Source organism: Meles meles, chromosome 13, assembly GCF_922984935.1.
Source record: "Meles meles chromosome 13, mMelMel3.1 paternal haplotype, whole genome shotgun sequence".
In the NCBI taxonomy this organism is placed as follows: domain Eukaryota; kingdom Metazoa; phylum Chordata; class Mammalia; order Carnivora; family Mustelidae; genus Meles; species Meles meles.
The window spans coordinates 23,431,982-23,450,472 of NC_060078.1; the positions used below are offsets into that span (position 1 = coordinate 23,431,982).

The following is an 18,491-nucleotide window of genomic DNA, read 5'->3' on the forward strand; positions in this document are numbered from 1 at the left end:
CTGAAAAACAACCTGAGGGTTTTGAAGGGTCAGGGGTGGGAGGTTGGGGGAACAGGTGGTGGGTAATGGGGAGGGCACGTTTTGCATGGAGCACTGGGTGTTGTGCAAAAAGAATGAATACTGTTACGCTGAAAAAATAAATAAAATGGAAAAAAAAAAAAAAAAAAAAAAAAAAAAAAAAAAAAAAAAAAAAAAACATGTACCCTGTGTTTCCTCATGAGTAGAATGATATGTTTTTAGGAAAGACATTTCACTGAACTTCGATCAAGCAATTAGGTAACAACAACCACAACAATAACACCACCACCACAAAGGAGCCACTCTCCTCATTGGCTGGGGATTGGTGTGTTGTGGGTCTGTGAGGGATCGTAGAGAGGTATGGCTTGCGACATATCGTACAGATGATCTGAACAGTTATCAGCTTACACATACCACAGAAGCAGGTCCTGGGTTGTCAATCTACGCATGGTAACTGCTGCTCTAATCACTTTATAGGAAATGCTGGACTGTTTTCAAACACTACAACATTTAGCAATCTAGAATAAAAACAATTACTGAATACAAGTTTAACTCTTTCATCAGCGGTCTTAGATATACAACCTGGATTTAGATTTTGTTTTTAAATGAACTAAATGACTATAAAAATAGTCCATGAGAGTAGAGGTTCCCGCGGTTAACAAATGCTGCCCTTCACAGATTTTCCTGGAAAACCTTGTGGAGCGTGTGTCTATTTCTGCCACCATTCATTGCCGAGATGGTCCTCCATGCCCTTTGCCTTCCTGGAACGCTAAGTAAAGCCAGACTCTGGACTTCCCATTTCCCAGGCCTTTGGAGGAGTGCTAATTACAAAATACTTTACTGCAACTAGGAACTCATTCACGAAGCCAAGCCAAGTCTCAGATTTGAAAACGTTTAAAAATATCCTTGCAACAGCCGTACTACTTTATAGTTTATCTATTTTTAGATGCTCAATGTTTGTTTTGCTGGAAGAAAAAAATTAAAACATGAAAAGTATGCCATGAGCAAATCTGCAATAATAAGCAGCACATACATGTTGTAGAAGAAAACATTCAACATAAAATAGTCAACAGAAAAACAGATTCTGCTGAGGCGTTTTTATAAATAGTAACACTTATTATTTTGCTTCCAATTGCTAAGCATTTTAAATAACATGCCCTTAAAAGTTGTCAAGTTCTTTTCTTTATATAAATATAATTTCCTGATCTTAACGTTCATAAAATTATTATGAAAATTATAAATGTATTCCACTTGTCTCATGTGTAATTTTACAATCATCATACTGTTAAAATTAGAAACACAAGGAAGAAAAGGATGAAATAAAAACAGGCTATCAGGCACTGAAAAAGCCAAGGAGTGGAAAATATTAATTTCTCTGTATAAAAATAGAATTTGCCTATGAAACGTTGAATCAAATATTTTGAACAGATATCCTGTCACACAGATTTATAGATAAAATTGTCCCCAGTGGTTGTCAAACAGTCACACCCAATTTAAGGTCATACTCCAGTCTTATCTTTCATGTCCCTTTGAATTCCTCAGCATAACAACAAGGAGGAATTACGCTTTGAACCCTAAAAGAGCAGTTTCGTAACTGCTCGCCTCAAATGTAATCATTGCTATACAGTCAGGTAAATTTTCACACTGTATCTTTAAAAGCAAAAATCATTTAAAAATGTTCTGAATGACCTCCATCTGCAAAGTACAGAGGTGTGTAAGGGGAAAGAACGTCTATTTCAACACCGGGGAGGTGAATTCTTAATGCAGGCAAGAAAAGCAAATTTCCTGATTTCCACAACGCCGTGGCGTGGCATACTCTGCACCCGGTCACCAGTCAAGGGCTGCTGGCTGCGTGTCGGGCTGATGCAAGCCTCCATCCCCAACACCTTACCAAAGACCAAAGGCCAACTCAGGCTCCTATAGTGGCAGTTAGGAGGGGTTCCGTCTACCTCTGGCTGACTCCAGAAACTATGGTAACACTTAAAGGGCCTGAAACACCTTTACTCCCTGTTTCAGTGCTTCCTTGCATCAACCCACATAATTCGACTTGGCAATACAGAAAATGGCAACGTAGAGTTAAGAAAAATACTGACGAATACTGCAAATCATGTCTCAGAGTGGAAATTGTGACTTTGCTAGCATTACCAGTATTTCCTGCCTCACAACCGAAATGGCTTGCTGTGAATTTTGCAGTGCCCAAGCCAAAAGCAATAAAATTTCTGTAAGAGCATATGCACCATGACAGAATACCACATCAGCCCAGAAAAATGATTTTCCTGGGAAGGTCTGTGCAGCAATGGAGAGGGCTCTCAATGCTAGGGAAGCTGGGCAGAGATTTTCACTGCTTCCAGCTCACAGTGAGGTAATTTTAAAAGCACTTTTCCCTTCATTTGCTCTGCATTCACTGAATGTACATTTTTTTTTATGTCAGGGACGTTGCAGGAAAGATCAGATGAGATAGTCTGACAATGAAGCCGAAGTTCAAAGCTTCTCTATTTTCAGGTAACAGCCGTGACAGTTTGTCTGCACTAAATCTTTTGAGGGCATGTCACTGTAACCCTGTCCACAGCTTTTCAAACAGTTCAAGACAAACAAATCACTTAGTCGTTGAACAACGGTAACATCTGATACCATCGCACCGACGTTGTAGCGATAGCCACTAATCAAAGTTCTTTCCATTCAGTTGAAAAAAGAAAATTCCTCAGCTTTGGTTTAAGATCACTTTTTATGTTGTTCTTTTGAAAATTATTATATGCCAAAGTTAAAAAAGAGGGAGAGAGAGGAGATTCTGTCCGTAAGAAGGACCAGGAAGTCAAACGTTCTAGCGTCTGCCTTCTGTCAGTAAGGAGCTATGGGTGGCCTGAGAGTCCTCAGGGGTGACTGGCAAGGCCTGCAAGGGGACCCCCAAGTCGCCCTTAGAGCCGCTCTCTGGGTCTCCAGGTAAGATCCCACTTGCAGTGGGTTCACACGGGCAGTGGTGTTTTGCTTTCAGGCTTCCGGGCTGCTGTAGCAAGGATGCGCGGACATCCATCGCCAGCACCACCAGGCGGTAGAGCTGTAACACCACCACAAGGAAATTCTTGGCGGCAAAGAACACCAGCATCTGGTTTATGACTTTGAAGTAGGTCATCAGTATGAGACGCACGATGAGGAAGGGGCCGTCTTGTATGAAGATGCTGATCCCAATGTTCCAAAGATCAGCGCTGTATTGGCAAAAGAAGAAGCTGGGGAACCCCCTCATTGCTGTGGACAAGGGGCAGACCACATGCTGTACTGAGAACACAAGACAGACCAATTAGTGCACCTCTGAAATGTGTAAGACAGAATGAAATGGGGACAAGTCATCAACGATGGGGGCTGTACTACTTAACAGTTGGGACTGATTCTATAGTTTAATTCTAGGGGGAATGAGTGAGCTCACCCTTAACACTGAACACCACGTTTAGCCACCCCTTAACCACTTAACAGCCATGGTCATTTCATGTTTAAAATCAGTTGTCTGTTGTTATTTCAATAAAACACACAAAAGAAAGCCAGTCCTCAGCTTTGCATCCATATCACAAATTTTAGATCACCTTCTAGTCCCCATCCTGGGGACACCACACCACCTTTTCAGTCCCTAGGGTCTGCAGTGTTGAGAGACAGCACAGCAGGGCATTTTAGGCCTCAAGACAGATAGCCTGGCTGCCTTGGTTTTTTTCTTAGTAAGATCCAGCCAAGTTACTTAACCTTCCTGGCCCCAGTTTTTTCCTTAGAAAACCAAGGAAACAACGATGTCTGTGACGAGAGGGGCCCCTATCCCTTGGTTCTTTTTATTTCCATGAGAGTAACACCCTAGGCTCCTCTCTGATTTATCACTTCTCTCTTTCCCTTGGGATAATGAATGACTTAGCTGATGCTGAGTTTGGGATCCTTCTGCATCCTCCCTTTGGGATTTACCTGTTTCCTGGTTGACTCACTTAGCCACACGTGTAAATTATGTTGTGGAAATGCAAGTGTTTATAATTCAAATTCAAACCTAATTCATGTTAAACATATTTTCCTAATGGTGGGTGGACAAAAGCCCAAAATAAATGCCATTGTTATTTTATTTTGTCTAATGCCGTATGGTTTCATTTCACGGTTTATAAGAAACACTGGATATAATTACTGATTTTCCAGTTGAACAAAAGGAGGCCCAATCAACAGATGAACCTTTTTGTTTTAATTTCTAAAATGCTAATTTAATTCAAGGTCAAGGGCATAAAATAATCCTTTATAATAATGAAGCCTTCCATTTGGAATTTTCAAACAAAGAATGCCTTCGTCTACTGGAGCCTGCAAATATTATGAAGCTCCTTTGATATGGGTGAACATAATGTACTGTTTGTTGGAAAATACAATAGTGATTTAGTCAGAAGTAACATTTGGTCTTTGTTTTTCAAACAGCTGCATAACATTATCACCCCTGAAAGTTTATACAATTTCTTTCCCAAATAAAAATTTTCTTAGCAAGGCTATAAACCACAAGATATAGGAGGGTGAGGAGGAACAGTGTGATTAAAAAAAGAAAAACCAACATAAGATCAATAGTGGCCTCTCTCTCTTTTTTAAAAAAAGATTTATTTATCTCTTTTAGAGGGTGAGGGGAGAGGAGGAGAGAGATGGGGAGAGAGAATCTCAAGCAGACTCCCCCTGCTGAGGGCAAAACCTACACAGGGCTTGATCCACAACACTGAGATCATGACCTGAGCCGAAAACAAGAGTCAGATGCTTAACTGACTGAGCCACCCAGGTGCCCCAACAGTGGCTTCTCTTAAGAAGTTAGGGTCAGGAAATGGTTCCAAGGGGACCTCCTAAGAGTGTTCTTCAACATCTAAAGTGATGGTACCAAATATTCTGTCAGGAAATACCACCTGATCAAGAGGTATACCTTGGGCACATTACAACAAAATGTGTGTGTGTGTGTGTGTGTGTGTGTGTGTGTGTGTTATTAGCATATATTTGTTTGTAATTATTAACCGGTAATTAGATTTTGGGTATTTCTAAAAATCCACTCCCATTCTTTCCATCTATTTTGATGACAGTTTTGTTTCAGAGAGTGTTTGCTAAATTCTAAAATGGTCTCTGAAAACTCTGGGCCTATTAAAGTAAGCCAAAAGAAGATGCAGAAAGATTAAATATCTCTGTTTTAGATTAATTTTAATCCTGAGGCCATCGAGTAGGGTGCCATAAAAAAAAAAAAAGAAGTCAGGCTTAAGGAAAATGTAATTATTAAATCCTAGAATTTCTTCAGGGTAAAGTAGCATCCTGGAGAATTCTCAAGTCAGAATTCCAGGTATCTTTCCTGGATTACTAGGGGATGACTCCAGATGAATGTCGTCCAATTGACCTTCCTGTGATGATAAAAAATGTTCTGCCTAACGCCTTGCCTGCTACAGCAGCCATACGTGGTAGCTGAGCACTTGAATTGTGGCTAATGTGACTGAGGAACTGAACTTTTAATTTTATTTCATTTCAATTAATTTAAATTTAAACAGCCACATGTGGCTAGTGGATGCTGTATGGGACAAGCAGCTCTAGATCATCATTAGTACGATATGCTTGGTAAACAGTTTCTTCTTACAAAGTCTTAGGAGTTGATGCATTTATTAATATGACCAATGGAATTCTAAGGGTCACTACTGAGGAAAATTTTAATTTTCCTTGTGGCCCCAAAACTGCTCTTACTCCCTGTGATATTCTAAGATATGGGTCTGACAAAAGAATGAAAACGAGGCCTGAAAATATCAAGAGGTAACATTTGTATCCCAGCAACTGTGCTAAGTACTTCACAAACTCCATCTTATTTAGTCATCACAAGAAATTTCAACTCTAGTTACTAGGATTAACAGTCCCATTTCATTGGTGAAAATTGAGGCACAAAGGTCTTACGTAATTTGTGGGAGATTTTACAATGCACATGTGATGGAACCACTTTTTGAAGTGAGTGTAAAGCTGTGCTCCAGTACATGAAACTCTCACAGGATCACCAGGTCCCAGAATGGATCCACTAGCGGTTTTCCTGAGTGTCAGTCAACTTTTCTTCCAAACTGAACCAGAACTAACACTGGGATATCAAAATGATTAAAAATGATAATCTTCTCAAATGCCTCCTTGATTATAGCTTGTAATCAGGAGTTATAATTTTCTGTTTCTTTGAGCAAATATCGAGACATTTACCTGCCAGGTCGAGTGGAAACTGCAGCATGCTCCAGGTCCATATGACAAGGATGGCATAGACTAGGGCAGGACTATTCCTAGAACACAGACAAAATTTTAAATTAGTAATAAAAATATGATCATTTTTAAAGAAATATTTTCTCTTTTTCCTCATATTTGAGCATACCTTAATAAACCTCTCAGGAGTTGTCAAAATATCTTGGTGATATAAGAAACCCATGAAAAAAATCGATTCATGATTATAGTGGAGTAATGAAGAAGTAAGAAAACTCCGAGACTTAAAATTCAACTTCCACATGTGCCAACATCTGTGTAAATTATGGCAAAGCCTCTTTGTCCCAAATTGTCGTCTTTAGTTTTACAAAATCATGGAAACATTATTGGAGATAGATGCTAGGAAAAATGTTAGACTTTGACTCAGAAATTCAGAGGGCTGACTTCAAGAATTTTCAAGGAGAAAATTAAAAAAATTTTTTCCTAAGATCATGATACGCTAACCTAAAGATACATCTCAAGGGGCGCCTGGATGGCTCAGCGGGTTAAAGCCTCTGCCTTCAGCTCAGGTCATGATCCCAGAGTCCTGGGATCGAGCCCCGCGTAGGGCTCTCTGGGAGCCTGCTTCCTTCTCTCTCTCTGCCTGCCTCTCTGCCTAATTGTGATCTCTATCTGTCAAATAAATAAATCTTAAAAAAAAAAGATACATCTCAAAAGGACTACATGATGCCCAAAAATTAAAAGTTCAATACATAAAAGAAAACTACCTTCAGCCGGGAAAAGAAAGTGGGAAGATAAATCCAATAATAAAAAATTTACACCAATTACTAGGATATAAGTCAGGAAATATGACAGTTTCATTCACTATTGAATCCCCAATGCCTGGAACAGCAAATAACAGAACCTCAACAAATATTTATGGAAGAAATTACTGAATGTACAAAAGAAGGGCCATACTTGGCAAATATACAAATATACAAACGTCACTGACCTATGAGAATGGTCTTGAAGACTGAAGTCAGAAAGAACAGATGTTATAAAAATACAAAGGATATTAAAGAAATATCAAAATTAGCAAAAATACAAAGGAAGGTAGCTATTTGAGGTTAGTGGTATAATTGCAGATTTTATTGCCAACTTCTTTGTCAAGAGAGATTTTCAGATTGGAGGGGGATAGAAAGGCATCAGGTTGAAACCAAATATAAATGAGGTGGTTGCAAGAGATATCTTTAAATGCTTCAAGTATTGAGGTCTGGAAAAATTGGATCTCAAAAACTATGAGAGAAATTGTAAATGACATTTCTAAGCCTCATTATCTTGGCAGTTGGTGGCAGAGACAAGGGTGATGACAAAAAATAATAAATAAATAAAGTCTTAATTTTCAAAATGAAGCAGAAGTGTAGCTTAAAGTACAAAATGCACATTTACAATTAATCCCTAGTTAGGTTATATAAGTGGTTATTTAAAAGATTTCTGAAAGCCCTTATAGAAGACAATAATTACTAGGCATTAGCACGGGTTACTTGGAACAATTACACTCAGCATACTAAGATTTCCTCTCTCTGTCTCTCTCTCCAATAGAGTTAGGATTACCAAGCAAGTAATGCTATATAAATTAATAAAAGACATTTGGGTTTAAATAAGGCTTGTGAAAAGGCCTCCCACAGTGTTCTTATTAACAAGATTAAGAAATGTTCTGGGTATAAGCACAGTTAGGTGGATTCTTAACTGTGTAAATGACTCCCCAAAGGGAGCTCTCTAAGGGTTGCTGCAGGCTCTGCCTTTGATTCGATTCCACTTCACATTTCACCAATGACTTGGTTGCCACATTGACGGAAGGCTTCTCATATGCACACATGACATCGAGGCTGGGTAGATAACAATTACCCCAGAAGACACAATCAGGATCTCAAAAGATCCTGACAAGATATAACCAGATGACCTAGAACAGGATAGAAGAGGTAGCATTATACAGCAGCTGCCATAAAAAAAGGCTCAAGGATTTTCCCTTACTATTATCTAATTATAAGTCCACAGTATGACATGGATTTACGACTTTCCAAAATTAAATGTAATCATAGGTCATTTCATAAGAAGTATAAAGTCTAGAATTTTAAGTGGAGATATCTAGGGAATGGAGTCTATAACTTTATTCCATCTTTGCAATGTCAATGTCTATACATAATAGACCTTCAATAAGTAGCTGACTTATTAAATAATTTTACTTACAATTTCTGAACTCATACTGTTTCAGGAAGTTTCTAATGATTTAACTATGATCATACTTAATCTTCATACCAATTTCACAAAATAATTATACTTGTCCCTATTTGACTAGTGAGGAAACTGAGGCATAGAGTTGTAGAGACTCTAGTTGTCCAAAGTAATGTGGTTATTTTAAGTGTGGGAAGCAGAAGTCAGAATTGGATAGCTTGTTTCAGCATCCACACTTTTAACCATGGTACTACACTATTTCCATAAAGGAAACAGAAAGTTTTAGCCCTGCTGTATCTATAATGTTCAGAATATATCAGAAATATTATATATTGTGCCTAATGTTTTAGGAGGAAAATTTATAAAGTTTTTGGTCTAAGGGAGAGAGGCTAGGATGGTGAGAGATCTCAGAGTCATGTTATATGTGGGATAGCTCAAGAAATTTTATATATTTAAAAGGCTATCATATGGGGGCGCCTGAGTGGCTCAGTGGGTTAAAGCCTCTGCTCAGGTCATAATCTCAGGGTCCTGGGATAGAGTCTGGCATCAGGCTCTCTGCTCAGCGGGGAGCGTACTTCCCCCTCTCTGCCTGCATCTCTGCCTACTTGTGATCTCTCTCTCCCTGTCAAATAAATGAATAAAATCTTAAAAAAAAAAAAAAACCAGAGGCTATCATATGGAAAAGGAATTAAACATTTCTTGTGACTTCAGAAGGCCAATTCAGATTCAAAGAACTTTAGTGGTGCCTATAAGAATGCAAATTTTATCACAATAGAGAAAAGGACTCTCTAATAATACCAACTCAAAATGGAATGAGTTGCCCTGAGGTTTAGTGAAAATTTTCAAAGAAAGTCTGGACAAAAATTTGTTGAGAAAATTCTGGAGAGGATTTTGCAACAGATGTAAAATAGATTGTTCAATAGATGGCTACTTTTGAAGTTTCTTCTAATCCCAAACTTCAATAATTCTACCAGAAACCCACATGCAATTTGTCTGCAAGGCAGCAGGAAGCAATGGTAAAGAACAAGGTCTGGTGCTAGGTTGCTGGAGTTCAAATACCAGCTCCAACCCTCACTAGAGAGCTAGGATGTGGGCCTTCAGTCCCAGATCCATATTTACTGATACATGAACATGAACAAGTAATTTCACATCTATATGCTTTAGTTTATCCATATTCCATGTGAGGATAACGATAATAATTTAATAGGTACTAGATTTTATATGATAATTACATTAAGTATATTATAAAAATGTATTAAACATATAAAGCTCTTAGAACAACACTTCAAACAGACTAATTATGCAGGTTAGGTTTTATTTTTTATTACCATATAACCTTGAGACCTTCTCAACTTCTCTTGTCTGCCACAGTTCAACTTATGAAATGGTGATAATGACAGTATCTACCTCATAGTGTATTGTAAAGACTAAATAACTTATCATAACTAAAACCCTAGAACAGTACTTGGAGAGCAGAGAGAGACAAACATTACCTAGTAGTAGTAGCAAGCGACAGCGGCAGCAGCAATGTTAGCAGCAGTATTTTTATTATGTGAACATATCTCTTAAATTTTTTGTTTTAATTCTATCATTTTACAAAATAAGGATAAATAATAAACAAACACTAGCTCTTAGTAAGCCAAATTCTAACCCTACAGTATAAACATATATCTTTTGCATATGCAGTATCTGAGCACACACAAAATATAGGAAACTCTGAGTGTTGAGAAACATATTACTAAAATTATCAAAAATAACTCTGGAAAAAATGGCCAGAAAAATTTTAAAGCAAACAAATTTGTACTAAGTCAGATAGTAAACATTACTCAGGAAGGTAAAGGAAAGTAAATAAATCACTGAGCTTAAATGGCAATCACTCAAACTGTGAAGGAATTTTGGAGCAAATTTATTCAACATTATTTCCATTGTGTAACTGTCTCCCCTAATTGTCTCACCCCATTTTCTCATTTGTAATGTCTTCATAAATGTCAACTGAGAAGCATGTAAGCAGACAATGGGCTCTATTTATAAAGAGACAAAGATCTTGACAAATACAATTATATATGTGAGTATCACTTCTCTACTTGGAAAATTAGGAGGATAAAAGACTGGAATTTGGTAGGTCAGTGCGCCCGATTTTTGGGGTTTGTAAAGTAAAAATAAAGTCATACATTGTTAATTTGCTTAACTGTTTCTTTTTGGACATGTAAATGTTCCTATAGATAAGAGATAACCAGTGGATAGAATTCACCTCATTTTTACTTTTTACTTTACTTTTTAAAAAATATTTATTTATTTTAGAGAATATGTGTGTGAGTGTGGGGAGAGGGGCAGAGGGACAGAGAAATTCAAGCAGACTCCACACTGATTGCAGAGCCCCAACATAGGACTCAATCTCACAGCCGTGAAATAATGACCTGAGCTGAAACCAAGATTTGGAATTTTGATTGTGCCACTCAGACTCCCCTAATTCACCTAGTTTTAGAAAATCATCAACCTCTTCAGAAAAGGGAAAAAAATAAAGAGAAACAGTAAATGAGAAATGAAGTATTAACTGACCTTAGAAGAAAAGCAAAAAGAGTTAAATGAAAAGAAAATACAGTGTAAACATAGGAAAATTCTCCTTTGTGTGGTCAAATACAGTGAGATAACAGTAATGTTATGAGAACAGACTTTTTCCTCTTTAACAAATGATCTGTGTTCAAAAAAAGACTGCACATTAAAAATTATCTCCAAATGTGTAAATAACCAGTTAGCTCTTCCTGGCAATGATATTGACATTCAGAATTGTTAAAAGTGTTGGAGGATGGCTGTAGCAGAATGAGAAGTTCAAAAACCTCTCTGCAACAAACATACTTGACAAATTGTCAAAAATAAACACTTCAGATCTCTAAAAAATCAACCAAAGGCAAAAAACAAATTGAATAACATTTATTTATGAGAAACTGGTAGAACTTCAGTTAAGAAGAGTGGGAGTTTGAGGCATTCTTTTCCATGGGATATTTTCACACCCCTCCAGCTTGGCTATGTTAAAGAAAAATTGCATCAGACAGAATTAAACAGGCAAGGAAGAATTTATTGTAGATTATTGCAAAAGGAGAGAAATACTGAGTTCACCCCTACTGAAACAAAAGGCAAGAGAGGTTTTAAGCACTGGAGTGAGCTAGTGCAAAGCTACTAAAGGACATTAGAGGGGGAGATTGGTCACCAGGATTAGACCATTTTTTTCGTGTGTGTGTTTGCTAATTGGCACTGATGTAAGTTACTGTTCTAACATCACAAAGAGACAAGAGAGATAGGAGTTCTATCTTTCTTGATGATCACATTTCAAAAGGATGACTCTTTCATCCATTAGAAATATTTCTGGGTAGTAAAATAAGAAAAAGGTTGGAAGAAGACTTAGTCTTGAAGGGGCAGAGAAATAACTTATAATTGCAAATTTTCTAAAGTAAATGCTATAAGGAAAGGGAAGTCAAAGGTCTATACTCATTAATAGATCTTTTTTTAACTTTTAAAATTCTATACCACCATCCTCATTTTATTTAAAAACTTTAAAAAATACTTCATTTTTTATTTTTATTTTTCATAAAACTTTTCTTTTTTTATGTTCAGTTAGCCAACATATAGTACATCATTGATTTTTGATGTTTTGTTCCAATGATTCATTAGTTGCAACAGATCTTTTGAAAGTTTAGCCAAACTGAGAGGAATGTTAAGGCTGTCTTGGTAGAATAGTAGTTTTACCAGGGAGGGTTTGACAATGGAAACCAGAGGGCCCTCATGGCTATAGTGTGCTGATTTGGCTTGGAGTGGATTGTGAGATCTTATCCTTAGAGATGTGGTCAGCAAGAGTAATAAACTTTGTTGGAAATGAATGGGAGAGACCACAGCCTTGCTATTTTATGGTTGCAATTCCAGTTGGGTTGAATGGTAGACTAACTTGAATTTTAATGGAGAGATTTTGAAAATAAGAGTCTTAGATGGGCTAGATAATATCTCCACATATGCCAGACATGTGTCAGGAAGATCCATGCAAATCCAGTGGAAATTGAAAACTGAGTATATATGAAAACTTTCTGATTTTAAATGTGCTATCCAACTCATACACAGATCCATTGGCAGACAGTATAGGTGATAAGGGCTTGAAGTGTTTGATCACAAATCCTGTCCAAATCATTGGCTAATCACAAGCTATGTAGTCATAGCTACAATCCTAATAGGCCATGCTAGAAACAAACAAGCAAAAGAAGGATTAGAAAAAATATTAAAAAGGCAGAGACATCAGTGGCTACAATCTTAGGGATGAGAGATTCCTTAGAATAAGTTCAGAAAATTTACTGAGACAACAAAAACAACACTCAGAAACCTAAAGTACCAGGGAAGCTTGAGGATAATACATTGCTAAAAAATATAATCTAAAATGTCCAGTTTCCACCAAAAATATAAAACATGCAAAAAAAAAAAATAGTGGCTGACCTATACTCAGGAAAAAACAAAAATCAATAGAAACTGACTCTAATGGGGTCCAGATGTTGGGCTTAATAGATGAAGGCACCAAAGCAACTATTATAAGTACGTTCAAAGAATAAAATAAAGCTATGTTCCACAAATTAAAGAAGAATATGATGACAATGACTCAACAAACAGATAATCTAAATAAAGATATATAAACTGTAAAAATAAGGAGAAATTCTATAGTTGAAAATACGAGACCCAAAATGAAAAATTCATAGGTATACTTTACAATTTGAGTCTGCATATAGATTTGAGATGGTAGAAGAAAGAATCAGTGATCTGGAAGGTAAATCAATGAAAGTTATACAAATTAATGAAAAGAGAGTAAAAAGGATGGGAGAAAAATCAGAGTGTCAGAAACCTATGGAACACACTTAAGCATATTATTTGTAATAGAAGACTCATAAGGAGGGCAAGAGAATAGGCCAGAAAATATGTTTGAATGGGCGATGACTGAAAATTCCTAAATTTGAGGAAAAACATAATTTACAGATCCAAGATCAACAATCAACAAAGTTGTAGTAAGGTTAAGGAAACAAGGAGAACTACAATGACATACATCACAGTCAAATATCCCATGCCAACAGTATCATAAGAGAATAGAGTACCTAAGTTCATATGAGACAAAATAGACTTTCAGACATATTACTAGAGCTATATTACTAGAGAAAGAGTGACATTTCATAATGAAAAATGGTTACTTCTTCAGGAGGATGTTTTAAAAAATTAACGTATGCACACCTAAAAACAGAGCCTCAAAATACTTGAAGCAAAAACTGACAGTATTGAGAAAGGAAATAGATAATTCAACACCTAGAGTTGAAGATTTCAATGTCCCACTCTCAAAAATTGATAGAACAACTACACAAAAAATCAGTAAGGATACAGAAGAATTAAATAGCCTAATAACCAACATGACACAACTGACATTTACAGAACACTTAACCAAAAAACAGATAAATACATATTTTTTTCAAGTATATGTACAATATTCTCCAGGATAAGCCATACACTAGGTCATAAGATAAGTGTCAATAGATTTTAAAAGATTAAAATAATTTAAAGACTACAGCAGAACTAAAATAGAAAACAACAGAAAGAAATTTAGGAAATCTCCATACGGAAATTAAATAGCTTACTTCTAAATAATCAATGTGCCAAAAGATAAATCACAGTGGAAAATATTTTGAACCATATTAAACAAAAAGATAACATATCAAAGCTTATGGGACACAGATAAAGCAACAGTTAGAGGGAAATATGTAGCTTTGAACGTCATGTTAGAAAAGCAGAAAGATCTCAAATCAATAATCTAAGCTTCCATCTTAAGACACTAGGGGAAAAAAGAGCAAATTAAATCCAAAGCAAACAGAAGGAAGGAAAAATTAAACATCAGAGCACAGTAATGAAATGGAGAACAGAGTAACAATAGAGAAAAATCAGTGAAGTCAAAAGTTGGTTATTTTAGAACATCAACAAAATTGATGAATCTAAAAAAAAAAAAAACAAAAACCCAGAAACAAAAAACAGAGAAGACACAAATGACCAACTCAGAATATAAAATGGGGCATAATAAGTGGCCCTATAGAAACGGACACAAGTTTAAGGGAGTAATATAAAAAAAACTAATATTAAAAACTTTATATGAAAAACTAGATAATTTATTTGAAATGGAAAAATTCTTAGGAATAAAAAAAGAAAAATGTAATCAAAATTTACTCAGGAAGAAATAGAATAACTGAGTAGGCTTATTGTGAAATAATTATGCTGAATTTGTAATAAAATATCTTCCCAAAAGTAAAATCTGGGTCCAGATGGTTTCATAGGTAAAGTCTATAAAATATTCAAAGAAAAAACAGTACCAATCCTTTACAAAGCTTTTGGAAAATAAAGAAAGAAGGGATGCTTCCTGAGGCATTCACTGAATCCAGTATTATCCTAATACTAAAACAACAAAAACATACCATTAGAAAATATTACTATAGATCAATATGCTCATGAGCATAGATATAAAAATTACTAATAAAATGTAAGCAAACCCATATCAGTGATCACTGAAACCATTATACACCATAATCAAGTTCGATTTATCCCAGGAAGTCAAAGTTGGTTTAGCATCTGAAAGTTGTAATATACCATAGTTATAGAATGAAAACAACCATGACATAACAATCCTGATAAAAATAGAAAAAGAATTTAACAAAATCCAATGTCCAAAAGAGAGAGGAAGGAAGGAAGGAAAGAAGGAAGGAAAGAAAGAAGGAAGAAAAGAAGGAAGGAAGGAAGGGACCCCCAGTAACCTAGAAATGAATAGGAATTTCCTCCAAATGATCAAGGGCATCTACAAAGTGTACCTGCGCACAACCTATACCTAACACATCATCCTTAATAGTGAAAGACAGAATGTTTATCCTTTGAGATTGAAATGCCCACTCTTACACTTCTATTTAACATTTTACTAGAAATCCTAGCCAGTGTAATAAAATAAGAAAAAAATAATTAAAATCATACAGACTAGAAAGAATGAAAGCTACCTTTACTTACAAATGGCATTATCCTGTAAGTCAAAAATACTAAGGAATATACAAAACTAATAATGAAGTTGACATTATTGCTGGGCCCAAGATCATCATACAAAAATCAATTGTATTTCTATGTAGTACCAATAAAAATATGAAAATGATATTATGAAATTAAGAAAATAATTCTATAGAAAAGAATAAAATACTTAAGAATAAGTTTAGGAAAAGCAGGACAAGACCTACATATTGAAAATTATAAAACATTGCTGAGATAAATTAAGGGATATCTGAATAAATGATGAGATAATTTATGTTCACACATTAAAGGACTTTAATTAAGATGTCATTTCTTCATAGTTTGCTGCTCAAATTTAATACAATCCTTATCAAGACTCCAGCAGGATTATTTTGTAGAATTTGACAAGCTGATCATAACTTAAACGGAAATACAGAGGACCTAGGACAGCCCCTCGCTCCCAAAAATTAAAAGAACAATGTTAGAAGATTTACAGCCACCCGGGTGCCCCTAAATAAAGAAATTTAAAAAGACTTTTTAAATGACAAAAATGAGGGCCGCCTGGGTGGCTCAGTTGGTTAAAGCCTCTGCCTTCGGCTCAGGTCATGATCCCAGAGTCCTGGGATCGAGCCCCGCATGGGGCTCTCTGCTCTGCAGGGAGCCTGCTTCTTCCTCTCTCTCTGCCTGCCTCTCTGCCTAGTTGTGATTTCTCTCTGTCAAATAAATAAAATATTTAAAAAAATGACAAAAATGAAAAGCAAGCTGTATACTGGGGAAAAAAATTCACATTTATGTATCTAATGAAGGACTTGTGTCCAGAATATAAAGAATATAAAGAACTCTTAGAATCTCTTACAATTCAACAACAAAAAATCAATCCAACCCCCAAAAATGGGCAAAAATTTGAACAGACACTTCACTGAAGGAAGATATAGGATTAGCTAATTAGCACATGAAAAGATGTTCATCTAGTCATTAGAGAAACAGAAATGAAAACTACAATATGATACACAAGAACCCAATAGAATGGTCATAATCAAAATATTGAAAAAAATAGTGAGGATGTGAAGGAATGGAATACAAAAAGGTACAGCCACTTCAGAAAACAGTTTGGGAGTTTCTTAATAAGTTAAACATGGAGGAGTCAAGATGGCGGAGAAGTAGCAGCCTGAGACTACATCAGGTAGCAGGAGATCAGCTCGATAGCTTATCTAAACATTGCAAACACCTACAAATCCAACGGGAGATCAAAGAGAAGAAGAACAGCAACTCTAGAAACAGAAAATCAACCACTTTCTGAAAGGTAGGACTGGCGGAGAAGTGAATCTAAAACGACGGGAAGATAGACCGCGGGGGGAGGGGCCGGCTCCCGGCAAGCGGCGGAGCAACAGAGCACAAAATCAGGACTTTTAAAAGTCTGTTCCACTGAGGGACATTGCTCCAGAGGCTAACCCAGGGTGAAGCCCACACGGGGTCAGCGTGGCCCCAGGCCCCGCAGGGTCACAGAAGGATCGGGGGTGTCGGAGTGTCGGAGAGCTCGCAGGTATTAGAACGGAGAAGCCGGCTACAGAGACAGAGCCGAGGACTGAACTCTCAGCTCGGGGTTACCTTGAACTGGTCGCGGGCTGGGTGAGCTCGGAGCGCGGCTAGAGGCTGGGGATACGGGAGTGATTGGGTGCTGTCCTCTGGGGGCGCACTGAGGAGTGGGGCCCCAGGCTCTCGGCTCCTCCGGGCCGGAGACTAGGAGGCCGCCATTTTCATTCCCGTCCTCCGGAACTCTATGGAAAGCATTCAGGGAACAGAAGCTCCCAAAAGCGGACCCGAGCCGATTACTTAGTCCGGCCCCCGGTAAGGGCGGTGCAATCCTGCCTCGGGCAAAGACACTTGAGAGTCACTACAACAGGCCCCTCCCCCAGAAGATCAACAAAATATCCAGCCAGGACGAAGTTCATCTATCAAGGAGAAAGCAGGTTCAATTCCCAAGACAGCAGAGCAATTCCAGAGGAGGAGAAAGCAAAGCACGGAACTCATGGCTTTCTCCCCATGATTCTTTAGTCTTGCGGCTACTTCAATTTTTTTTTTCTTTTTTCATTTTTTTTCTTTTTTCTTTTTTCTTCTTCTGCTAAATTTTTTAAAACTTTTACCCTTTTCTTTTTTAACGTTTTTTGACTAGTTCATCTAAATATATATATTTTTTCTTTCTTTTTTATATTTTTTTATTTGTTTTATTTTTTAAATTTTTTTCTTTTTTTTTCCTTTTTTTTTTTCTTTTCTTTTTTTTTCAGAACCTGTTTTTATCCCCTTTCTCCCCCCCACAATTAGGGGTCTCTTCTGATTTGGTTACAGCGCATTTTTCTGGGGTCTTTGCCACCCTTTTAGTAGTTAATTTGCTCCTTCATATCCTCTTATCTGGACAAAATGACAAGGCGGAAAAAATCACCACAAACAAAAGAACAAGAGACAGTACCGAAGGCTAGGGACCTAATCAACACAGATATTGGTAATATGTCAGATCAAGAGTTCAGAATGACGATTCTGAACATTCTAGCCGGGCTCGAAAAAGGCATGGAAGATATTAGAGAAACCCTCTCTGGAGATATTAAAGCCCTTTCTGGAGAAATTAAAGAACTAAAATCTAACCAAGTTGAAATCAAAAAAGCTATTAATGAGGTGCAATCAAAAATGGAGGCTCTCACTGCTAGGATAAATGAGGCAGAAGAAAGAATTAGTGATATAGAAGACCAAATGACAGAGAATAAGGAAGCCGAGCAAAAGAGGGACAAACAGCTACTGGACCATGAGGGGAGAATTCGAGAGATAAGTGACACCATAAGACGAAACAACATTAGAATAATTGGGGTTCCAGAAGAAGAAGAAACAGAGAGGGGAGCAGAAGGTCTATTGAAGAGAATCATTGGAGAGAATTTCCCTAATATGGCAAAGGGAACAAGCATCAAAATCCAGGAGATGCAGAGAACCCCCCTCAAAGTCAACAAGAATAGGTCCACACC

The 18,491-nt window shown here is 37.0% G+C and overlaps 1 protein-coding gene across 1 annotated transcript in view; it reads right to left on the minus strand.

Annotated features, from left to right (window-relative positions):
* Positions 1–207: 207 nt before the first annotated feature.
* The window catches only part of TMEM26 (transmembrane protein 26), a 55,763-nt gene continuing 37,479 nt past the window's right edge, over positions 208–18,491 (minus strand). Inside the window, exons 5-6 of the mRNA XM_046026182.1 lie at positions 6,220–6,296; positions 208–3,291 (exon numbers count right to left, since the gene is read on the minus strand). Of these exons, the coding sequence (XP_045882138.1) occupies positions 2,840–3,291; positions 6,220–6,296 (529 nt within the window). The 3' untranslated portion in view covers positions 208–2,839. The remainder of the gene's footprint in view (positions 3,292–6,219; positions 6,297–18,491) is intronic.